Source organism: Varanus komodoensis, unplaced genomic scaffold (genome assembly GCF_004798865.1).
Source record: "Varanus komodoensis strain SLA01 unplaced genomic scaffold, ASM479886v1 scaffold8, whole genome shotgun sequence".
Classification (NCBI taxonomy): Eukaryota; Metazoa; Chordata; class Lepidosauria; order Squamata; family Varanidae; genus Varanus; species Varanus komodoensis.
Genome location: NW_025336481.1, coordinates 18,755,887 through 18,781,199, shown reverse-complemented (window position 1 = coordinate 18,781,199; position 25,313 = coordinate 18,755,887). Strand labels below are relative to the sequence as shown.

At 45.8% G+C, this 25,313-nt stretch overlaps 2 protein-coding genes across 2 annotated transcripts in view; one reads left to right on the top strand and one right to left on the bottom strand.

Annotated features, from left to right (window-relative positions):
• SHISA8 (shisa family member 8) overlaps positions 1–6,391 on the top strand; it is a 31,194-nt gene extending 24,803 nt beyond the window's left edge. Inside the window, exons 2-4 of the mRNA XM_044454728.1 lie at positions 998–1,125; positions 4,443–4,592; positions 6,018–6,391. Coding sequence (XP_044310663.1) covers positions 998–1,125; positions 4,443–4,592; positions 6,018–6,391 — 652 coding nt within the window. The remainder of the gene's footprint in view (positions 1–997; positions 1,126–4,442; positions 4,593–6,017) is intronic.
• An 11,810-nt stretch (positions 6,392–18,201) lies between these two features.
• SREBF2 (sterol regulatory element binding transcription factor 2) overlaps positions 18,202–25,313 on the bottom strand; it is a 38,527-nt gene continuing 31,415 nt past the window's right edge. The window contains exons 17-19 of the mRNA XM_044454970.1: positions 24,542–24,727; positions 23,440–23,551; positions 18,202–21,504 (exon numbers count right to left, since the gene is read on the bottom strand). Coding sequence (XP_044310905.1) covers positions 21,284–21,504; positions 23,440–23,551; positions 24,542–24,727 — 519 coding nt within the window. The 3' untranslated portion in view covers positions 18,202–21,283. The remainder of the gene's footprint in view (positions 21,505–23,439; positions 23,552–24,541; positions 24,728–25,313) is intronic.

The following is a 25,313-nucleotide window of genomic DNA, read 5'->3' as shown; positions in this document are numbered from 1 at the left end:
CTCTGGGAGCCACAAAGCCAGAGGATCGCTTGGGTCTATGTACAGGATTAGTGCCTACTGTAGTCGGACAGCAGATACGCCCCCAGCTTTACCCAGCTAAGGGTGACCATTCTTGCACTTCTACAACTGTAGCTAACAACAACTTTACAAAGATGTTTGCTGTTAACTGGTACCCCCTCCGAATGCTGCTTGGGCACTTTGAAAGGGCTGCCAGTGGCTGTCAGACTGGGGATCAGAAAAGCTGGCTGTCAAGCTGGATTTTGCAGTCTTGGGCTGAAAAAATAAAAACTTAAAGGGACAAAAGATGCACCAAGCCAAAATTGGCTCATGATTGTTGTGGGGAGATGTGTCAGTACTGCTGTGGAGACTTTTGCTGGACTGTGAGTAGAAACAGCCCACAGTGACCTCAACCATCTCTCAAGTGCACCATGGGCTGTTTGCAAAACAATCAGCCCACCATTGCTCATTGCCCAGGTAGGTTGTCATGAAGTGTGAACACACTCGTTGGGTCATGATACTTCAATGTTTCTACCACTATCCAAAATTGTGTTACCCTGTTCCCAGTGGTAGCTGAGGAAAGACTAATGTTTTCCAGCAAGAAAACATAGAATTATACATGAGGAAGGTTCCTCAAAGGCCTTCTAATCTATTTCCTCCTCTCCCAGTGCAGGAAGTTTGCTATTCCAACATTTCTGGTCCATTGTTACTCAGCCTATGTGTCAACCTCTAAAAGCGCTGTGGTTTGCAGGGCTGAGAAAACGTAGCAGCTCTGAAACTGAAGTGCTTCCTTGGACAAAGATGCCTGAGCAACAAATGAGAGCAAGTGCACATATGCCGCACTGTAATCTAGATATCTGGAAGGTCAAGCAAGCACACATGGCAAGCAATGTGTGAGCCAAAGCACATGCCAGACATGTTGAAATGATACCTGAGGCAGCACAGGCTGAGGATCCTCACTCTTAACGGTGCTGTTGAACTCCCTTCCTGCCTGTTTCAGAACACTCACAGATCTCCTGAAGCAGCCAGGATGTGGCTCTTCCGACCTCTTGCCCGACGGCCACATTGGCAGTGTGCAGGTCCAGATCAGTGACGGCCTTTCTCGAGGATCTCCCAGGAACAGCACAGGTAAGGCCCTGCCTGCCCCCACTTGCTTCCACATCACTTGACTTTCTTCCATGCTACAAACAGAATACAGTTTCTTAGAGTGTCAGTGACAGTTCGCACAAGATCGTCTGGGTGATTCAGCCTGCTGATCCCTTCCCCTCTTCTTCCCAGTGAATCACAAGCCCTGGGCAGGCCACTCAAGGCAGGCTGTAGTTCTTGGAGTGAGATGAAGCGCTATGGTGCCACCTCCTGATCTTCTCCTGATGCACCAGGAGAAGGCTTGGCAGTGGAGGCCCCACGCATTTCAGTGCGGCAGGAGTAAAATGCTGCACCTGTGGAGTGCTTTGTGGCACCCAGCCCATGGGCACCGCTCCAAGATTGGGTACTTGCAGCAATCACAGGAGACACCATTTTCAATGTATAAGGAAGCACAAGAGAACTTTCAGCCACTTAATGCAGGCTTGGCAAATAAGCCATCCTAAAGCCTGGTAACATACGGACAGTGTAGGGTGGAGGAACCCTATACAACACAGCCTGTATTTTCAGCTGCCACAGTGCCAAGCTGGCACTAGGAAACCTTCTAAGTAAGATTTGGCACCAATAAAGCAAGAAAATAACTTTTCCCCTTCCCCTTTGCTTAATTTTCCATTTCATTCCATATTTATAGCCTATTTTTCTTCCCCAGAGGAAGCTCAAGGCAGCTAAGAGAAAAATGAAAACAATCAATTCATCAGGTCAACAGCAACCCTACAATAATGCCAGTGAAATCAATAGGGCCTGGGCATGGCAAAGACCAGCCAAGTGATTATGCCAAGTGAACCCTTGGCATCTGGAGTCCTCTTACACCACCACAAGTTTGCTAGTCTTAAAAAGAATCACAACAAGACTTCTGGTTGCTTTTTGCTCCAACAGACAAACAGAAGGTGGAGGGAGCGTGGCTCAGCGGCAGGTTCTTGCCTTGCAAAAAGAAGTCTCAAGCTCACTTTCTAGCTTCTCCAGGTAGGGCTGGAAGAACTCCTGTCTAAAGCTCCGGAGAGCTGCTGCCTTTCTGTGTCAGCACTACAAGGCTAGATGGGCACAGCATACAGCACTTCCTGGATCCCAGGGCATCCTCTTGCAAGGCTACCTGCTATTGCTTTGCCAAAAGGAGGGGTGAGAAGACCCCATCCGATATGTAAAGCTGGAGATAACAGGGCGTAAACGTGGGACCTCTGTGCACAGGCGGTGCCATGGCTCAGTGGTAGAATGGTGTCCCCGGCATGCAGGTAGTCCCAAGATCAATCCCTGCCCTCTATCCATCTATCTATATCCTGTAAAGTCTCATTAATCAGCTTAATCAATTGAGAATAAATATTCCCGCATAAAGAATAAGCTCTGGGCACTGATATTGCCAATACTGGTGCATTAGCTAATACTAAGAGAAATAGCTGCAATTGGCATCAGTCCAATCAACCCATGATTTGCAGTTCTGGTTTTGCCATGCAGGGGAAATCACTGAGCATTTTGTATGACAACAAAGGGTGACAGTGCTCCTTGTGCCGGAACATTTCCATTTGCGCTGCTCTTGAGCAGGGGCTGCTGCGGGAGCTCATTGCAAAGGGATGGAGCCAGTCGTGAAGCTGGCAGTCAGTCCCAGCGCTTTGTGTGCGGCGCGCTGCTCACCAGGGTGAAACACGCAGGGTGGCTCTGTGACTCGGAGGACAGGACGTCCGCAGCCGTGCGCACAGCCACACTTCACCCAAGCATTGGATGCACAGATTCTCTGCCTGGCTGGCAAGTGCAGGTTGGCGTGGGGGGAGTGGCAGGCAAGGGGCCATCTCTGCTCCAATTTCTGCTCTATGGAGGAGGGGAGACTTGCTGGAATCCCTCCTGCTTCCTTTGTACTGCGACTCAGTTATGCCTCAGTTACACAGAGAGACTGCACTGTCTCCTCCTCTCGCGTTTGCCCATGATACTTGTCCCAGTTTAAATACAGATTTCCTCTCTCCTCGCTGCCCCTCCCCATCACCTTTGAACATTGTTTAACTGAAGGAAGAGCTGGGGAGCATCACTCGCTGGAGGGCTCGGAAGAGAAACCCTGAGCCTTAAGCACACGAGCCACCACCAGTCTAATTATGATTTACTTCTCCGAGTGTGGTGCTCCTGATCCCCAATTAGGGCTGGGTACCTTCCCCTCCTGCTCGGAAAGACATAAACCCTGCCCTGAAGGTCCAGTTGTCAAGGGATTAGTCGGCAGCAGGTGGGGAGGTGGGAAGTGGGGCTACCAGGGATCCCAGCAAGCAAGCCCAGACAATATCCGGCATTGCCTGCATTCAAAAGCCTGTTTGCTGCCCTGCATTTTAATGAGTCCCGGGATGTTCTGTGAAAGGAAAACGTCTGAAGTGCGTAACATTTTCCAGAAGGGGGCTTCTTACTTTATGCTAAAACCTGGCATCATAAGGACAAATTAGATGAGACATTTGTCTCGTGGACTGGCCTCATGCAGATACTTTCTTTTTAGCAAAAAGCTGGCATGGGGCACAGGAGTGAAAGGCTTAGTGGAATCCACCCTGTGACGTGGGGAGGGGGTGTTTAACCCTTCGCCTCCCCAGTCCCACTCAGAATCCCTGCTCCCAGGGCCTGTTATTCACAATGTAGCGGCCTTGATGTTGCCCATCGCCAGTTAGCACAGGAACAACAGGCTGAAAAAGGACACAGATCATATCTGGTCATCCCCACTATGGTGAGATGTACTGTGTTTCTATTTAAATCCTAGCAACTGTTTTTAAATTGGCACCTGTGCATATAAATTAGCACATGCAATTCATTTGTTTTTTGCACATCCACTGTCTTTTGTCCTCTTCTTCCTGTGTGATGTATTTTGTGTGATCTATTTCCTCTTTTTGACAATGTGTAGCTCAGTTGCCCAGAGAGTGGTGCAGCCCAGACAGGACTTACAAAGAGTCATAGAATTATAGAGCCAGAAAGGGTCTTGGCTGTACCCCAGTCTGGCCTCCTGCTCCGTGCAGGATGCAACTACAACATGCCTGTCAGCTTTTGAGAGGGCTACTTTGTACCAAAACCAAGAAAACGCTTTCAAAATGTGGGTCCACTTGGAAGAGGAGGGAGAGTTTCCAGCTCAATCGACAAAAGCTACCAAATGGTTTTGGATCTGGGTACATGAGTGCCGTTCCAGGTGAAAATGATTTCGCTGTCACAGATTTTTTAAATCGGTTATCTATATGAGACATACGCATTTTAAAAACAGGTTGAAGCAGAAAGGAGCCCTCTCTCTGGAGAGCCCAGAAGTCCAGCTTGTTTGCATTACGTTTTCTCATGCCACTTCTTTATGCTTCCAGACAAGAACCACCTGAACAATGCCGTGGTCAACCAGTCCGCTGTCCCGCAGATCGGGCTGTCGCATGCACACATCAACCGGCTACCAATGACAAGCACTCTGCCGCACCAGGCATCAGACTATGCCAAGTACGCAACCCTCAAGGCAGTCGGTAGGTGCTACTGTGTGGGACACGCTGCCGAGACTCATCTCCCCGCCCTCCCACCCACTGCTGCTGCAATACATGGGGTGCCCTCGCCCCCTGGTGCTAGCACGCCGTCCTGCTGGGTGGCACTAATGCCAGAGGGGACTGGGTGAGGTGGGAAGGAAGGGGAGAGCTGTGATTACAGGGACAGAAAAGCACCAGCCAGGGCTAAAAATGTAGCAGTTTAGGAGGGAAGAAAAAGGCTTGAGTAGGGGGCAAAGCTACTGCGCAGTGGGGGTGTTGAATGCAGAGCAGATGACTAAGAGCTGCTCACAAAAATAATTTGCTGCGGACTAGATGCCCTTTAACACATATTAATCACCCAATGGCACACTGATAGGACTGGGTTTTCCTTCGCTTTGCGGCACTGCTTGGCAAACATTCAGCTGTGGATGGTTAACCCACAGCCAGAGGTGCCACCGGCCGCGCAGGCAGCAGCAAATGGACATGTGTCCAGGTAAGAGCAGGGGGCCTATCATTACTCAAACCAATAAGATTCACAATATAAATTCAGGGCCTGTGCATACATTCAAAATACAGAGATGTACGTAGGAGCAGAGATTATGTTTGTTCGAAGAAACAGCAGCTTTTTTGTCAACATCGAACTATTTGCATGATTTGTGTTTAATACAGTTATGGATCAAACTCTGTGCATTGTATATTTAAATTGTACATGGTGTTCACATCTGTTGGTTGTATGTGTTTAATTCTTATGGCAGGCCTCAGCCTCTTTGGGCATTCGATGCAATCTCATCCAATTGCGTGAGTGAGGAACGGGGCTGTGCTGCGTCACCCGCCCTGACCGCCGCAAGGATGCGGTGAACATCCCAAGGAGCGTGGCCTCTGTACCTAGAGCTGTTCGCTCCTAGGTCTCCACACAGTCCAGAACCCCAGATCACATGGAGGGCTCCACGTGTGTAGCTCCACGGGTGTAGGCTTCTCTTGCAGAAACATCTGCTCCGCATCCATGAGCATATCTGGGGCATATATGTCATGTACTTGACATCACGGGGCAGCGGAGACTTCATGATGCAGCATAGCCCTGCTTACCAGATTGGATTTTTGAAGAGTACAGGAACAGGACTAGTAAGGCCATATTAGTGTTCCACTGTTCATGGTTTATGTATATGTGAGTCTAGTGACCTAGTAACCTTCTTGTGATACAGCCAAGATGGTAAACTGGCAAAGGAACAACAAAGGGTCAGGAAAGGTGCCACAAGCTAGGACAACCTTCCCCACCCCGGTCCCATCCAGAGGTGCTGGACTGCAGCCTGCATCATTCTCAGCCAGCATGTCCGTTGGCCACCACAAGGGGTTGGTGAAGGCTGAGCTCAGATGATATCAGAATGTCTTTCTTTCATGTTCTTCCCTGTTCCATCTATTCCCCTCTAGAAAGTGCTCCTGAGGAATACTACAAGAGGTTTCCTGGGGTGGACATGCCACCACCGGGCCCTCTGTCCTTCCCTCCCTTGACGCTTCATCAGAAAGATATTCCACCTTTCCAGGATGGGTGTGCCCTGATCGGGTTGGCCACGCCAGGACAGAAGGCCAAGGTGATGAAAACCAACACCCACACACTGGCAGGCAGCCCTGCCTTCAAAGGGGGCTGGGACCCCAGTCACCCTGATCCACGACGACAGGCCTACACCACCAAGCGCCAGTTCAGTATTGAGAAACTGCCTGAGGTTTTCAGCCAAACACCTACTCACTATGCCCAGCAGCAAAGGCCCTTTTCCACCAACAGCAAGACAGAGGTCACCGTCTAGAGTGAACCTTCCTCTCCCTCTCGTATCCTCTCCTGAGACAAGCAGCCTATGAGGTGGGGACTGCTGCCTTGCTACGCTGGAAGACAGCCACCTTCCTCTCCATGTGCACCACTGCCAGATTCTGTGAGGGAGCAAGAAAAGGGAAAGGGAGGAAGGCAGGAAGAGCGGACCCCACTATGGCTGGACCACCCCTGGCTCCCAACAGAACGTCTCATTTGGTGCGGCCCTCTTGTTTCTGCATCCTTGCTAGAACTTGGCCAGCAGGCATGGCGAAACGGCACGCATGTTGACCCATGATTTGATGCACGACTGTTGTTTCTATTTGCCTCTTCCTCATATCACTCTCACACCAGAACGGGCAGCAGCAACAGGAACGCTAGAGGAGAACTCCACTAGTGTCCTGTTCAGAGGTCACAGGGGAGAATAAGAGGCATTTTCCTTCCCCCTGACCTGAGCAAGAAGACCAGCAGTGGTGAGACAAAAGATGAAACAAACTGTTGCAATAAACTAACCAGTACGTTGTGTTTGAACATTTGTCCTGTATTATATTCCCCCTCTGGATTTCCCTGTGGTTAAAAGGTTTTTAAAGGGAGCACAACAATCAAACAGAAGCAAACTGCTATTCAAAAGGGAACTGTCAAGGGGGGGGGCAGAAGAAGATGAAGAAGAAGATGACGAAGAAGAAGAAGACAATGAAGAAGATGACGAAGAAGATGATGAAGCAGCAGCTGCAGCAGCTGCACACATGATGCTTGGCTTGATCATTTTTTTTTCTCTAGCAAATCTCTGATTTAACGCCATTGTTGATATTTCTTTTTGCATATAAATCCTCTCTGCTACTGTTGTGTCTTGCCTTCCACCCTTCAGGGAACCACTGTTGTGGGCCACACATAAAACAAGTCAAAAGTGGGTTGAAAAAATCGGGAGCATTGCTTCCACAGGGGGTCCTTCCCACCAAATTGTGGGAAAGACTAGTGCTGAACCACCAGCACAGCACAAGGATCCTGGAACATTGCTACACATGGTGTGCGGCTGTGTGAATGAATGTTTGTATGATTTGCACACCTTATTAGGAACAGGGAGACTTGTACTGTCCAACAATCAAACAAACCTTGCTCAGAAACCATCCTCCCTGTTAAGGGCTTAGTGTAACCTCAAAAGAACCAGCATGAGGCCGTTGGTGTCTTGGCACGAGAGCAGGAGTTATTTCACAAAGGCTACACATGAGGCTGTTAATCACTACATCCACTTCTGGTTTTGAGAATTGGGATCTGGGCTCTACACAGTGTTTCTGTAACTGCTTTTCCGCTATATAACCTCTTGGAAGCAGTGTACTATAGCAGAATAACAATAACTAGTCTTATGCTTTTTCTTTCACCATCAGAAGTAATTATCCATTTGCCCCATTCTAGAAAATAAAAACAGGGAAGTGCTTCTAAAAATCAGAAGCAAAACTAGAAGATCACAGTGTCTTCTAAAGTACCCATAGACAAATGTAAGAAATTACGAGAGCAAAATAAATGCTTTGATTAAAAGCACCTAATGATGAACAAGTACAGTATACTAGTTCTAGGTTTCATTGTTCATTCTGCCACAGCAGGGCTAGCCATGGGAGAAAGAGCACCTTGAGAGAAGGAGCAGCATTGTTGGTGTTAATTCCCTTGCATAGCCGACAATTTTTTTAATTATCATCTATGGTCCTTTATAGTATTTCTAGTTCTTTTGGCACTTGGTAATGTTTCTTCTGCTGTTTTTTCCCCGTAGAACAAATTATATTAAACTGAAAATCAAAAAAGGATCATGCTTTAAAAATAATTGATGGAAGTTCATTTTTACAGTAAATACCCACTTTTGTAGTGAGCAAGCACAAGATACCTAGTTAGCTTGGTGCCCTGGGCAAGCTTGCCTATTCCTAAGGGTAGCCCTACATCAGAGTCTTTCTTGTGACCCTGTGATCCAACAGCAATCATATAAAACAGACTTTCCCAACCTGGAATCTTCCCAATGTGTTGGACTGCAATTCCCAGAATTCCCAGCCTAGTTGGACATGCACATGGTGGGCATGTCATGAGCAGAGCCGGCTGGAGCCGGGGGTCAGACTAGATGGCCTGGGAGACCCCTTCTGGCTCACTCTGTTTCTATGTTGGGAAAGGCTGAGGCATAACGTGTTTCACTGATTGTTTGATATGCTCCTAGGATTGACACCATGCTCAGTTGCATCTTCACTGTTCTCCTTGTCTCCTCTTTCTCTTCCTCATATTTTAAAGAAGTCTAGCTCTAGCTATTAGCACTTACAAATGCTGACTTTTCATCTGGTGCAATCAGAGATTTCCCACCTCAAATGATTTTTTTTAGATGCCCACCAGCTAAAGCAGCAACATGCGTACTGAACATGGTCTCCTACTTGCTTCCCATTCTTAATCTTCAAGCCATTCCGTGCTCCCATTCCAAGGAGTCTCCACTTTACTAGCATTCTTACTTCCTCACAGTAGGGGACTGCCAAACACAGAAGTGCATCATCAGAGATTCCCCTTCTGTTTTAAACAGAACAACAACATAGATAATGACACAGGAATCAATGGAACCTGGTTAACACAGAACATGCAGCTTTTGTTGGACAAGAATGTATTATAAGAAAATTAGCTATTCCTCCTTGGGTGTATCACAAGAAGTCAGCAGGGATCCTAGGGAAGTGGTACTGGCTGCCAAGCTCAGGGTATGCTCTTTGCCTAACCTGGGTTACTACTTATAGTCAGGAGAAGATGGTGAAACCTATGTTAGTCCATGGCAGTTTCTGTTCTGAGCATTATAGGAACTATCTGTGGTGCTGACTCCCATCCTCCAAAACAGGTTCACCAGCATGGGGCACCATGGATAGATCTATAAAACTCAGAATAAATGGATAAGGAGCCCCAGTTGTGTAGGAGTCACCAACCTTCTCTGTTGATGGTTCAGGAAAATGTATAGTTATGGATGAAGAGCTGAAGTGGGGATAGAATTCAGCTGTAGGGTGAGCTAAAATTAAGTCCATCTAATTTCCTTTCAAATGGCCATTTTAGGAATTATGGTATAATATTGTCACATGAAACAATTTTTTGGACTAGAGTCTCTCTCTCTCTCTCTCTCAAATGGGTCTGCATTTTCTTCTGTGCCTTGAAGGTATATGTTTCCTTCCCTCCTGGGGGCCCATTCCTTTGCACAGGTGCTTGCTCGCTCGCTCGCTCGCTCGTTTGCTCGCTCGCTTACTTCATCCCACACAAATTCGTGTGCACCATCTGTGTGACACAGAGCTGTCTAATGGCATCCATCTGTTTGGCTCTCATACAGGGCTGTTAATGTGCACACATTTGCAATTGGATATGTCAACTCAGCAACAGATAGCCTAAACGTAACAAGCACCCAGTCCGCGATTGTGCAGTGGTGATTCTGAACGAGACAGAGCCAACGTTCTGGAATATCAACATGAAGAGAGGATTGGCAGCCCTTTCAAACAACCACTTCAACGAGCTGAGGTCAGATAGGAACCTTGGACAATAGACCTGCACTTCTGTGTAGGCCAGGTGATCAAAAGGCAACACATGATCAGGGCCAGCCTCACCAAATGGGTGCCCAGCAGCAGGGAAGGGCAGAAAGGTGGCAGCAGTGACAGAGGCAAGGAGAGTTGTGTCTGCCCCCTGAGCTAGCCTGCCACTGTTGGAGGCAATACAGGTTGGTGCCCTGTCACCTGCCAGTCCAATCAGCTCCTGAACATTCACAACCCATCCTGTCCAGCATCTCAGATAGCAAAATGGCCTGGACTGATCCAGAGGGTGATTGCAATGCCGTTAACCTGGCAGCCTGGCCAGTTCTTCCTGATCTGCAGAACAATAGCCCTGGCAGCTTCCTGGGGAAGCCATTAAGTCTCACTTCTTAAAGTAACAGCAAATGCCAAATGGTAACCTGGCTTGGAATTCTGGGTGCTTCCATGAGAAAGGGGTGTGGGCATTTTATAACACAAAGACACATAAGCAACTCTTCTCTGCCAGGGTTTAGCTGAATTTTCCCAGCACCTGAAAGCAGAGCTGAGGGACCCCGTGCTGGCAACAGCATAACCTCCACCTTGCAGGTTTCTTCCGTTTTTGGTGTTTTTTCACCCACCATTGAGGGAGCACTGCCCTCTCAAGGTGGCTTAGCATATTACAGAAAATTAAATACACACAGAGAAGTTGCTGGTTATTTTAAAGCACCAAATGTAGACTGGAACAGCCATGGAAGACATCAGGGAGCTGGATCTTGGAGACAATGGAGACAGAGAACCACGGCAATGTGTGGCTTCTAGCAAGGTGACACAAAGCCTGAGCCTGAAGGGAAAATCATATAGGGTGCACACACACACCATGCATCAGGGCTTCTAAGGCCTCTGTGGGGTGGTCTGAATTCCCCTGAAGGAGATCAATAGGGGCTGGGCACCTGCAGTGACTTGGGCAACCCGGCCTTCCTTCTCTCTCTCTCCCCTTGCTCACTAGGCTGCCAAGAGAGGGATGTGTGGCTCTTGCCAGAGGCCTGACTGAGTCCCTGCAGACAAACATGAGGTATCAGGCTGAGGGCTGCAGGTTACCCACCCCATCTCCAGGGAGTGAGTAATTTCTATTTGCAATTTGTTGTCCTTAATCAAATAATAAAAGTGCTCTAGATTGTCATGGTGTGTGTGTGAGAGAGAGAGAGCAAGTGTGAAAAGTTATTATGCAGGAACCTCTTCTCAATTCAGCTGTGGTAAGGATAGACTATATTTATTTTTATTTGCAGAGGCAGAACCATTTAATCCAGTCCCTGAACAGATCAGGAATCCCACCTTCAATCTAAAGCTGTTCTTGCAGTGTCAGGCTTTTAGCAGTCATATTATAGTAGAACTTTCACTCATTTTGCCCTGACAAAACTTTAGATAATCGACCACCAGGCAGCCCAAAATGATCAAAGGGAGCTTGGCATAACATGAGAGTTCCAGGGTGCAGCTAAAATAGGAAGACTAATAGGGCAGTTCTCTGCTCTCTATAAACACATTGAATCAACATTTTCAGCTTGTTTGCAGTCTGTTCTTGTGGCTCTTTCTGCAGGTACATTATAGTGGGATTCACATCACCAAATATGAGAAGGACACCCACAATTATGCATGAATCAATATTTACAGTTTCTAAAGGACAAAGCTCTTCACAGACATGATGCTTAAAACAGCCCTGTGGGGAAAGCCCATATTATCCCTGTACTGTGATGGGGGAAGCCAGGAGGACAGGGGTTGCCCTGACAGCTGCTCTGAATGAAGGATGTTCACTCTTCTTCCATCTAATTGTCAGCCAACTCGGAAGAGCCTTTCTCCACGAGGCATTTATTGTGCTTTGTGACTCCTCACTTGCAGTAGTTTATGGGTGTTTCGCACTACATCTTCCGCCTCCAGGGTCTCTTCTGTTCAGCTATGGGTGGAGATGATGCAGACTCTTGACAGCAGTGTCACAGAGTAGTTGTGTAATGCATCTTATAGAAAAACAGTAACAGGCAACTGGAAAAGAAGCATGTGTGAAAGAGCTGATCTCAATGCCACAAAAGATCTAGATGGAGAAGCCTCAGTGAAGCGGAAGGTTAGAAGCCTCATGTCAAAGTCGTGAGCACAGAAGGCAGGGTTTAATTGTTCTAAGGTAGAAATAAGGGTATTTGCCCCTGTGCTGCAAACACTCCTCTAGAGCTTTCCTCAATCTGGTTGAGAACGACAGCAGGTGCAGTCAAACACATCTGGAGTGCACCAGGTTGGGGAAAGCTGCCCTCACATGCTCAGCCCCATGTCTGAATGCCTGACCTCACAAGCTGTATTGCTCCCATAAAGAAATGCCAAGCAAGGATTTATCGCAGCATTCACTTTCCCCACCTACTCTGTTAATCTCATAATTGATATCACCCTCCCCACAAAAAACAAGAGGAGCATTTCCTTTTCTGCTTTTCCCCTACGCAACCTTTAGGTGGCACTGTTGTAAAGCAATATAGCACAAATATTTAAAAGAAAAACACTTGCTTTCACTTTTGTAATTAAGTGACCCATTTGCAATCTCTAAAACAAACTTGTGGAAAGTACTGGTCAGTCACAAAAACAAAACTGGAAGGTCACAACATTGTCTAAAGAACTCATAAACAACTGTGAGTGGGGAATTATGAGTGCACCCTAGATGCCTTGTACAGAAAAGTCCTAAGTTTACTGGGCCTGCAATTCTGCGGTGTTCTTCAGACAGAGCTAGCAGGCATGTTCCTCACCGGAGGAGTCCCCGTCTGGACTCCTGCTGGAACTCCTCAGCTTGTGTGAGGAGCCCATCTAGTTTGTTCTGACTTGTGACAAATGGAACTCATGCAGATGGAAGACTTCCTGACTGATATTAAATATTGTTGTCAGCAGCCTCTTAATGGATTCCGTGTGGAGCGAGACTTTGGGGCCTGTAGTTCAAAAAGATTTCTAGCCTTGGGAAGTAAGCAGATGCAGCCAGTTTAGCAGGAAAACAACACAAGTAGTTCTTTTCCTTATCACTGTCCATGTTTAAGACTGAAGCAAGATGTTGAGACAACCTTGGGTTGCTCAAGGACATCATAAACTTCCATGTAGCCATATAGCCTATATAGCTTCCATATAGCCTGAAGTGCCTGATCCTGCCTAATCTTGGAAGTTAAGCAAGGTCAGGCCTGGGGAGAAGTGGGATGGGTGACTTGAGTGTATGATTTTATGATTATTCTTGTCAACTGCCTAGAGAGCTTTGGCTATGGGCAGTATAAAAATGTAATAACAATAATAATAATAAACACTTTGCAAGGAATATGCCCATTGAGCAAATTAATCCCCCACCCCACAAACAAAATATTTTGCTTTTGTAATCTATAGCATTTTCCCTTAGATTTCTCAACAGTATCCTTGGAAACAAAGGAGGGATCTACCCCTCCGAGCCAACCACAAGCAAGAAACATCTGCATTCTGCTGCGATCTCAGGGCCTAGACCTCTTGCACTTACCTTTTACCTCTGATTCAGGAGACCAGATGTCTGGGAGCCATTTCCAAAGTGGGCCCCATCTCTAAATCTTTCCAAAAACAGTTAGGCCAACAGGCCTTTCATGGCAGAAAGATACATGCAGAAATGAACAGAAACACCCATTCTGAAGATTTGATGAAAGGCCCATCCAATCAGCATCCCGTTTCCCATGGGGATCAAACCAGAGGCCTGTAGGAAGTCCCAAGTTGGGCACCATGGCAAAAACACTATTCCACTGCTGCTGCCAAGCAGGCATGACATCACGGTCACCATCATGGCTAGGCAAATGCTGGGGGCCAGCAGGGCTACTGAAGGCAGCCACCAAAGATTAGGGGCCAAATGGAGAGGGCAGCTGCCTCTGAGCTGCCCATCACCCCCCTTTGGTCAAATTTCTCTGTGTTTGCTGGCCAACACCATGTTTTTCCTTTCAGGAACCCCTGCCGAGGGGAACAGGCTGAGCCCACCAGCACTGCAGCGGATCCTGCCAGCAGCTGCTTACCCTGCCCCAACAAGCTCATGAAACAGCGGGAGCACCTGGCTCGGCTGTGGTGGGGCAGGAGGTCAGCTGCTCGGGAGGCATGCAAGGGGATTGGATCATGGAAGAAGGATTGCCCAGGGTGGGGCTACCGGGGAGGGGGGCGGAGGGCACCTTGCCTGGAGGCCTCCAAACCTGACACAAGGTGTGCTCCCCAGGGACTGCTACCAGGGCAAATATCTCCGAATACAGAGCAAGCATAAGGCTAGCATGGCACACCATCTCCAATAACCTGAGCATCAGATCTTACTGCAGCAAATGCCATGAATTACCTACAGGCTGTGTGAAGAAGCACCTCAATCTCCCTCCATTCTAGCATTATGGAGAAAAGCTTCCTTCAATGGCTATCTTGTCTGGGTGGCTGCACATTGAGAAAGGCTGGCTTGCTAGCGCTCGCTCTCTCTCTCTCGCTCTCGCTCTCTCTCTCTCTCTCTCTCTCTGTAACACACACACACTTCCTGAAAGTGGACTGTCTCCTGCTGGCAGGGCAACGGCCAAAAAGGCCCCACAAGGCCACACTTGGGAGGGAACAGCTTCTTGCACACAACTTGCAAGAAGCCCAAGAGCACCAAGGAGAGTGGTGACAGGATGGCTCTGGAAAACAAGGGCTCCTCCCCAAAACTGCTGATTAGAATGCCTTTCCGTTTCGTGCTGCCAAACCTTGCCAGGGCAAGTCTGCTGCACTGGTGTCTCTTCGTTGGCACAGCACTAAAGATTTATCCTGCCCACTGCCCCATCCAGACCTGTTGGCAGCAGAGGTTGCCCTGCAGGCGATTCTAAGTTCCTAGATTCCACCTCATTATTCACAAGAGCTGCCATCATTGCTGGGAAGCAGGGAGAGGACTTTGCCTTCACAAACCACTGGCTCCATCAGAAGACAAAGCTGCAGTACCACAAATGCCCCCAGCACAACGGCCTCATTCTCACATCTTAAGCTGGAGATCCCACAGGACTATCGATCTTCATGTGCAGGACAGTAACCTGCCCTCCAAACAAAGAGTTCCTCAGCCAACCAGATTTGGTTTCTAGAGTGGGATGTGCAGGAATGGTGGGGAGCAAAGAGGTGAGGTGGCAGAATGACTCACAGGGTCTTTAATCCACCACCTCTAGGAATCCTGCTGCAGCCCAGACTGGTGCTTATACACTGCTTCTTAGGAGCCTAACATTAGCTTACCCCAGTCAGAACAGTGGTCCATCAAGCTGTTGGCACAGAGTGGCAGCAGCCCTCCAAAGAGCAAGGTAGGAGTTTTCCCTGCCCTCCCTGGAGGCACCAGGAACAAACCCGAGACCCTTTGCATGCAAAGCGGGTGCTCTGCCACCGAGCTATGGCTGACCAGCAGCACTGGGGATCCCTGTGGCGGGGTCAAATAGTCTGTGTGAGTGCGTATGAAAGAAGGGAAGAGGGACGGGAGAGAAAAATCAGCGCCCCTTCCTGGGTTTTTTGCTTTGGACTTACCCAGTGTTGGCATTTTGTAGCTCTGACCATTTTCCCATGGGAATGTGGCCCTTCTCACATATTCTTGCCATGGAAAATTCAGGTGGGTGAGGACTTCTTCCACCACAGAAATGCAGCTGTCTCTGGCTTGGAAGGGCTCATGTCATGCTGAGCCAGTGCTACCACACAGTTGCAAGCTGGTGAGTCTTTAACTCCCCTGTGTGCTTTATACTTCTTGGAATGAAGAGAGAAAAGAAAATGAGCTGTTTCAGTAGCAGCAATCTGTTAAAGGGTGTGTTGCATTGAATGAATTGCTATAAAAATTACAACCCTTTTAGTGTTTTCCCACCTATAGTCAGTTTTCCACCAAGATCACAGAGCTGAAATCGGTGGGCTGGATTCCAACTGAGGTGAAGCAGAAATCCTTGCCAGAAGTTGGTTTTCCTGCCATCTGCACCCTCCACCAGTTCCCTGAAAATGCTACAGAGAAGTTTGTAGGAGCCTGAATGGTGCAAATGGAAAAGTGTCTCTGTGAAAATTTGGTGGAGACACCTCTTGTGAATCCAGCTCTACTCAAACAAGTTACCTGCACCTAGTTTTGGGGGATCCTCACTTTCCCCCATCTTTGGGAGGGGATGGGGGCTGTCCTGGAGAGCAGGATTTCACACATCCATTTGCATACACATAAATCTGGATCAAACCTAATGCATTCAAGATCCTGGCCTAGATTGTGGTGATCAGGGGAGATATATTTCTGTGTTCCTGTGTGTGTTGTGAACCTAACTAAACCCATAATTAGTCTAATTGGTAACTCATTTCACATTCTAACAGTGATTACTAATGTAAGAGCCATGCTGGGTTAGAGCAAAGGTCTATTAGACCAGCGTTCAGTTTGGGGACAACCAGATGCCTGTGGGAAGCCTGCAAGCAGACCCTGCAACTGAGTTCCACTTCCTTGGTTTTTAAAAGCTCACCCTCACTAAGCCCGCATCATGGTCCCTTAGCCCAGAATGCCCAGAATACTCCTTTCTGGCCCTACTGTTGTTGCCTTTAGTCTTAAGTTTTACAACAGAAAGAAATGCATATGCATAAGGTGGAGGGATGGACAGAGACTAATACAGGAAGCAAAGTACTGGAATATAGAAAGACAAGGAAGGAAAATGAAAAGAATTATAGCAAGGAGTATTTCTGCAAAAAGAGCAACATGTATGAAAATTCCATGTCCTGGTTGAAATAGTTTTTAGGTTACTAGCATGTGCTAATTCAAACTGAGGTACTATGAACCCAAGAGCTCTGAGAATACAGAAATAGGGCTCAATTGAATCTAGCATAATTACCACTTGCTGAATTACTCCTGCCCTCTGCTGGTCAATAGAAACGAAACTATGAAACCTTTTATTCATGCTGTTGTGCCTTTGTCAGTATGTGAATATTCAGAGATGTGATCTTTCCTAGGAATTCCTATAACTGTATCTGATGGGTATCACCTCCTTGAGCATATTGCAGACTGGCTACAAGGGGAAAAGAGCTTCCCCTCAGCTTCAGAGCCTGGGAATTCAGTCCTGAATTCCACTATCCATGTCCAGAGAACTGGAAACTGATCTCAAACATAGAACACTACCATGAATCTACAGAATAATGAAGCAGAACACGGTAAGCCAAAGAGAAACGAGGAACTGTCCCATCAGACTCCAGCCATCTAAACCCACAACAGGGTTCCCAGCTTGCTTTTATTTTTATACAATGTGGGGGATTGGTACAATGCCCCCCCCCCCAGCACATGGGAAATTGGATTCACAGACAGGGCCAAATTTCCTTCACTCCAGTGATACAGAGGTGGGACAGTGTGGGAGGAAAGTCCACCAGTAGTACACAAAGTATTCTTGTGCTGAAACAAGGCATCAGAAGGGAATTAGAAAATCCATGGAAGAAATCAGACACTTCAAAAATAAAGCTATTCAAATACTGTATCTCAATGTCTTAAAATATTGAACTTCATTATATCCAAAATGTGTGTTCTATGTATGTGAACCACTTAGTAACATTATTATAAGTGGTACAGAAATATCACAAACAGGAAGAATTTTGTTTGGCTATGCATTGCATGCATGTTCCACAAATTGTTCATTCTTTATATACTAGCTTTAGTATGTTGGCTGTACAACATTCATATCCACCATCCTATCAAAACCTGCACACATTATTTTCACCTTTAAAACTCAGACTTTTGTATCATGTGTGCATGTCTATTTAAGTTCTTGTCATGTATTTAATAGTTGTTTCTCATAAATGCCTATGCTCCACCTTTAGGCTTATGCATGGATTTTTAAGGTGCCACGACACTTTTACTTCAGATCTTTTAACACTTACCGTATTTACACTTTCACTTCAGACTAATTACAAACTGGGGTGAACAGCCAGAAGTTAAAGGTGAAGTTTGTAGAATCATCCTATTATTTGCCACTGTGCTATCTGTATGAGTTTTCTTTTATCACCTCTCTGGCATATAGATCAGTACAGATTTTCTATTCCCAGTCCTTCAAGACGGATAGGAAAACAGAACTGATCCTTCCCCTAGAAATGCAGAATAAATTCTGGCATAACATCAAGGAATGTGCATGCTGGAGGAAATATTATTCCAGAGTTAAGAGGTAACGTCACGTCACAGAGCATGCTGATGTTGCTTTAGCATTATCATGCCATTGATGTGCAAAACCATTTTGTGGGAGAAATATTTAGATACTCATCATGTTGCCTAAATTCAACGTATTTTAAGGAAGGTTTGTTAATAAGACTATTAGTCCATGAGTACAATTTGTCTTTATTTATATAAGTCACACAATGGTCCCCAGGAGATGGTCACAACTGGAACATATATTAGAAATTATCATCCCCTCACATCATTACCAGCTGCCTCTTCTTACCACAAAGCATCCTTATGCCTAATTTTACTGGGATAGACACTTTTCACATCATATATAAAAAACCCAAAAGTGATACATTATATACACAAAAATAATAGAGGGATAGATTGGGGGAACAAAGACCCATAAATAAATGAGGTGTATAAAAATGCAAGTATGTGGAAGGTAAGTATAAGTATGTGGAAGGTAAGGATGGTTTCCTTATGGAGATCTTATCTACATTATTTCAACAAGCGAGAAGTCCCACCCTTAGCCCCCCTTACTTATGTACAATGCCCATTCTTGACCACAACACTCATCCCTGGTTTTTAAGGCTACAAATCCATGGAATTGCAAGATACCCACTGTCCTTAAGACCAATGGGGAATGCACTTCAGGGTAAACTAACCTAGAAACAGTGTAAATTAAGCACATGAGATCATTTGCTATGCAAAGTTCCAGATGGATTTTCCAATGTCAAGCTTGCTTAATCAATTTGCCTAATAGAATATCCTGGCCCTGTGTTAATCCTGAATTGTCTGCTGCTACTACAAACAGATCAGCAAGTTCTGCATGTGGCACAGCAATTGTGAGCTAAACCAGCAATGATCTCATTGAATCCTCTCCCACTAATAGGTATCATTTTCACTGAGGTAGTTTGTTACCCTTACTGTTGCTACCATCACTACAGAAGCCATCATTGGGAAAAACCCTGAAATAACAGGATGCTACTCAAATTTCAGCCTGCCCAGTTCAACATGCCTATGGGTCAGAAGTGTGAATTGCATCTGAGCCACAAATTCAGGCCACAGTGGCCATCAGTGTTTCAGGAAAAGCAGCCAAGCAGATCTGTATTATTATATGATGCAAGATAGATCCACTCATGAATCTATGCTAACAAAGCAACTTCCCAGAAGCCCACAGGTTAAATGCACTGTGTACTTTTGGGGCCAGAGTGAAAAAGGACACATAAATAAAATATCCATTTGCATCTACCAGTGGGAAATTGAAGCTGCCATGAAACTGCTCCTTCTTAGATCCAAAACATTTAGGAAGACTGAGAAAAGGCTTTCAAAATAGAAATTCCACAAAGCTTTATTATACAATCAGGTTTTGGTTCTTTCTGTGGATATAAAATAAAAGTTGGACATTAATATGAGAGGCACCTGTTATTGATGTGACTTTGGATAACATTCCTCCACTTATGTAACAGCTGCAAGATTTGAACCCACCTAATCTTTCCGGTTTGTATCTTGGGTCAGAGTAATTTGAATAAAAAATTGTTAATGAGAGGTTTAGGAGGCAAATTACTTTTTCTTTCCTTTAAAGACAGTCCTACTTTTGCTGTAAAGTATGGTCACATGTTTAATAAAGAATTACCAAAGACAGAACTACTTTGAGGAACAATGTAAGGTACATTTGTGTCATACTCATAGGACACTCCCCTACACACAAAACTCCCCAGTGCCCCCCAATTCACATTTGGTGTGTTTGTATATATTATTTTTCAATAGGCAATTCTGTAGGTGTGGAAAGATGAAATAAGAATAACCAGAATTTAAAAAGGTGCTACTGGCAGCAGGGAAAGGCTAAAGAGTTTTGTGAGACTCAGAATTCGATGCAGCATAAAAGTGTATCTTCCTAGAACCTATTCTGCCATAAAGAAGAACCAGCTTACAATTTTGCTGCTTTCTCCAAGGTCAAAGGTTATCTAGGTAACACACAAGCACACTGTTTAAAAAGTTTCTTTGTCAGTTTTCTTAAAGAATCAAGAGAAAGAACAGGATATAGCCATGACAACTTGGGTTGGTAAAGCAGGCATGTCCTAGGATGCTGTGCTATGTTGCACATACTTACAAGGAAACAACTACCACAGGAATCACGTATTCAAGGAAGAAGGGCTTTCAGTTTGCTTCTTCTTTAGGGTCAAACCAGCTGATGGTTTTAGTTATGTGATTCATCAGTGGCCACAACTCTCTTTTCACAGAAATCCACTGCAAGGCCCTGCTGAACCCCTACACAAGCTACTGTTTGATGCAGTATTTTAAAAAATATACAGAAGAAATAGCAATTTTGGGGGGCAAGGGTGATTTCTGGCAGCAAAACAGTCTTGGGAAAAGGGCTACTCCTGTACACACGCACATTCCTAATCCAGATTAGAATCCTGTTTTGCTGCTGCTGCTGTTTTTCTAATAAGCAAAAAGTCCTCACCTATCTAAATGCATTTTTGAACTAGATGCCCTAAGTCACAGTTAAGGACCCAACATCTAGCTTAACAGCAATATAACTGTAGGCTGATAGAAGGGAAAGACAAAGTGAGAAGTGAAAGACAGGAGACAGAAAACAGAAGAAAAAGACCTCATTGTTGTCTCTACAGTTTGCAAAGTCATAAATCATCACTAGAAAACCCCCAAATGGCATACAAACTGCAATGCACCGCCTCAGAAGAGCTGGTCTAACTTCCCAAAACTCTCAGAGAATGCAGAATCGATAGAAAGGCTTCCATGAAAAAAGATGCAGCCTCCCGAGGGCCAAGAGGTGAACCACAGCCAATTCCTCCCTTGGGCTGCCCCAAGTATATGGCTCATGAGCCATTGATTAAGAGTCACCACAGTTGCTAAGCAAGGAGTTTAGAGGACAGGTCCTCACACTCCTCCTCCCTGAAAGAAGTTCCTGTTAGATTGTTTTGGAAAGAGGAAGGAAAGAAAGCTTGCTGAATTCAAGCCCTCCTCAGAGGAGCTTCTCTTTTCCAAGGCATCGCAGAGACTTTGCCACTGGGGAAAACAATTGCCCTCTTGATCCAAGGTGAGTGTCCTTTCTTGGCTGAGGCAACTCACTAGCCACCCAAGCCAATTTACACCAAGTCCAGCATAATGTCACTTCCATGGTTCCAAAGCTAGAACAGCATTCAAAGCGGGAGGAAGGGATAGAAAGGGGGCAAGAATCCAGTTTGATTGGTGGGTGAGGCTGCAACCTCCAGGGTTAGGATGCAGCAATGGCTGTGCCACCACTCAGCTTCACAATCATCTGCTGACAGTCATTGCAGGAACGCTTGTCCCCAACTTTCTCCAGCGTGCGGGCTGCTTCTGCCAGCAGGACAGCGCGCTGGCCTGGGGATGACAGGAAGGAGAGGGGGAGGTGGCGGCAGGCTAAGAGAATCGCTGTAGCTCGTTCCCTCTGCCCAGGAAGAACATCCAGCTCACCTAGGTATGAAAAAAGAGGCATCACAACAGAGGCCACATGGAGGTGGATCAATTAATGTTCATAGTCAAAAAGTGTAATGTGGGAGTCAGTTAAACACAGACTATGTTGGCAGAAGCAAACAACTGCTTTATAATGCTGCAGTACATAAATGAGTGCAAGAAGCAGCCTCTCTGAACTATTAAGCAGTAATTTATTCTGGAGGCTGGAATGCCCCAAGCTGAGACCTGGCCAGCATCCCAGACTTAGCAGTCTTGTCCTGGTAAAAAATATGACACTTCCACAGGTGGGCAAGGCCCACACCCTCCATTACAAGCCTTTGTTTTTCTCACATCAGCAGCCTTAAATATCAGTTGGTGAACTTCTTTATATCATTGCTTTTTAAACATTTTAAACACATTGGTTTTGCTTGTACAATCCATAAAAAGGAGGACATTCATAGAAGTAATGTCTGAATAGTAGACAATGGGAAGCAGCAGGTCCTTTTCAGGAGGGACCGCTTAACCTCTGGAGAGGTTTTCTAGGGTGAGAGATGTTGGCAGCAGCTACTAGTGTGGGGACGGGGGTGGAAAATGTCCATCCATGAGCTTACTTGCATTCACAGAACTTGGGATCCCAGCCACTGATTCCCAAAGCTGGCTCTTAAGTTTGCAGGCCAGGCCACCCCATGCTTCACCCATCCAAGATATTGACCCTGGCATCATTTGGACTGTAAGTCACCACAGTAGGGTTAAGGCCTTTCTGAACCGGAGCGCATCTTGGAACTTCAACACAATTCAATATCTGAGTGCCTAAACCAAACCCAACCTTGAAAGGGACCTTGAGGATGTACCCTGAAGATACATTACTTAAATAAGACTTTGGCTTGGAAGGCTGCCATAATATTTTTAATAAAACTCCATGTCCAAGAAAGAAGCCTCTTTGCAGCACGAGATTCACAAAGTGCTGAAAAAATTAATATGAGAATTTATTACTGTTTAAGAACACAGAAATTTTGCCAAAGTAGACAGAGCAACCTAACGTGCCCCTTTGCAGTGAAACATGTGTGCCATTCATGCTTAAGATTTCCTAGAAGTCAACAGAACTGTGAACCTTATTATTATCCCACCTTTCTTCCTTTGAAGGAAAGCAAGGTGGCTTACATAATTCTCTTCCTCCTCTCAGTCTTACACTCACAACAATCCTGTGAGGTAGGTTCAGCTGAGTCTGTGACTAGCCCAAATTCACCCAGTTAGCTCCTTGTTTGTTCACCCTGGCTGGGGGTGAAATGTTTCTGTGATCATAAGGAAATGATGATTCCAGCTTCCAGGATTTCTTACAAGGACACTTTATTGTTGCAACAAAATAAACTAGCTAGGTTCCCAAAACATTTACCAGTAAGCCACATACTCTCAACCCACACTACCTCACAGAGTTATTGTTGTGAGGCTAAAATGGAGCTATAGTAAGTCACCTTGGGTTCCTCACAAGAGGAAAAAAGGCATGACATAAATTCAGTGTAGTAATAATAAATATTACAGCCTTCACCCACCTCCCTATAGTAAGGTAAATATGGAAGTCCTGCACACTAAGAACATACAAAAAGCTGCGCAAAGGATCCCCCAAAGCAGGAAGGATGTGAGGCCTCCACCTGCCCAAGCTCCTCAGGAACTAGTGTATGCAGACATGCTACCTCTGGAAAAGGAGGCAGCACATGAACAGCAAGGCTACTAGCTCCTGATAGCTCCTCCTCCATGAATTTGTCTCCAAAATGTCTCTGAAATTCTCAGAAACATTGCAAGTCCATCTTTTGCTGTAAAAAACAGGTGGATTATATGTGATGTAACTATAGGAAATAAAATAAAGGAATATATTAATAGAATGTAGCTTAGTTCAGTATTTACAAGAAAACTGCTCCTAAAGCTGGCCAGAACAAAAGGACACAAGAGCTGGTTTACCTTGCTTGGTGCTCTGGGGAGTCCGACGCCGGAGACTGTGCTCCAGCAGCTGATGAGTGCGGGTGGGGCTGGCCCCTGCCATCAAGCGCACAGTGGCCTCATGCAGGAATACCTGTAAGCAAAGAAAGAGCAACCCCCGGTGTGTAGCCGCCCTGTTGCAACATCCCTTTCCACAACGGGCAGATCACACACCACAACAACCCACCCTGCAAATAAGTGATGCAGGGTAGCTTGCTTGTTTCACAAACAACCCAGTAGGAGACCGACAATCAAGGCCACTGTGACCTGTGTTCTTGTCATTCCCCCCATTCATCCAGCTGGTATTGCATGGGCTGGGCAACTAAATCCACCTTTTCTCCTCTTCTTGCTGGTATAGCAAACTCTTTTTCACTTGCCACAGCATTTTTCTCCTTTCCCCTATTTTTTCTGGAGACTACTTTTTTATGATCTCCAAGTTAACAGCCAATGACAGATCCTCCTAAATTTTCAAGCCACAAATTGAACAAGGTGCCACTGCTTTATCATCTTTTTCCATATGTACCCCAAATATATGTAAATATGTATGTTTGCTTGTAGGTGGATTTTTAAGGGTTCAAGATGAGCAACCTCACCTGAACAATGACCTGGTAGGTGTCCACAGTCAAAGTGCAGCAGCATCCACTAAGGAGACTGACCCAGGGAGGCTGCAAAGGAGTTTGAGTTTGACACCCTGACAGCTGTCAAAAGGACAGCTACTAAGGGAAAGCAAAGCTGTAGATTATTTTTGCCAAAGTGAGGCTGCCCATTTTAGGCCCCTGCATGTGAGTACACTTTCACAAGGCCAACTACACTAAAAAAAAAAAACCTACACAAAAGTATCTGTGCATGTTTAGGATGCAGAACAGGTTTTGTAAATACAAAACAGAACAGCAAAACAGAGACAGTCCCTCTAGCATGCCTTCTTGGCATTCCAGGGGTAGAAACTGGCCCCTGAGACACCCAAAGTTGCTCACTCCAAAATGGCCCTGGGTCATTCCCTCCTTTGACCTATCACAGGATACAGGAAATTAAGGAACAGGTGCAAGCAAGCCATCATTTCCTTTCTCAGAATCTCTCAGTTCACCTTTCGATAAGCAGGTCTGAAGCTATGGGCCAGTTTTCGCAGACTGCCAAGGTCACGCTGGAATCCAGTTAGTTCTGAAGCAGATGCATGGTAGGTTTCTCCCAGGGCTTGGCTGGAGCTCATCTGCTTCTGCCACAGAGTGGTCCGGAGAGATAGCAACAGGTCACAAGCCAACAGCTGGATCATCTGTAAGGAAACAATTCCATTTAAATGACAAGAGTGCCAATGCCTGAGGTACAGCAGTGACTGGGTAGCTGAAAGCTTCCTGGGGTCACCTGAACATACTAGCAGAATCACACATTCACTTGTATAAACTATTTTAAGAAAATCAGAATTCATATTCTAAAAGTTAGCAGGTATACAACTCTGTCACCAAATCCCCACTTTTTTTTTCTTATAATGAGACTCAGCACAGATCAACTAAAATTTTTGCTGTCTGATGATATAATCAGCAAACAGCACCATGGGATCTTGAGGAGCAGACAATCAGGTATCCAGTGCCCCTTTCAAGGGAAAAGTCAAGTTTAATAGTGTTCAGAAAACTCAAGCGAGTCAGTAAAATCATCAGTGCACAGTTGCCCCTCCCTCTCAAGTCACTGGTATCACAGAATGTCCTAACCAAGATATGGTAACCCTAAGAAGCTTTGTTCATTGCTTTTGTTTACTGAATGCTTTGATCATGATTTTCTAGAATGAAATGGAAATGTAAACTAGATGATGTAATACTGAGATCACACTGAATTAACTGGGAATGAAACATCCTCTGACATGC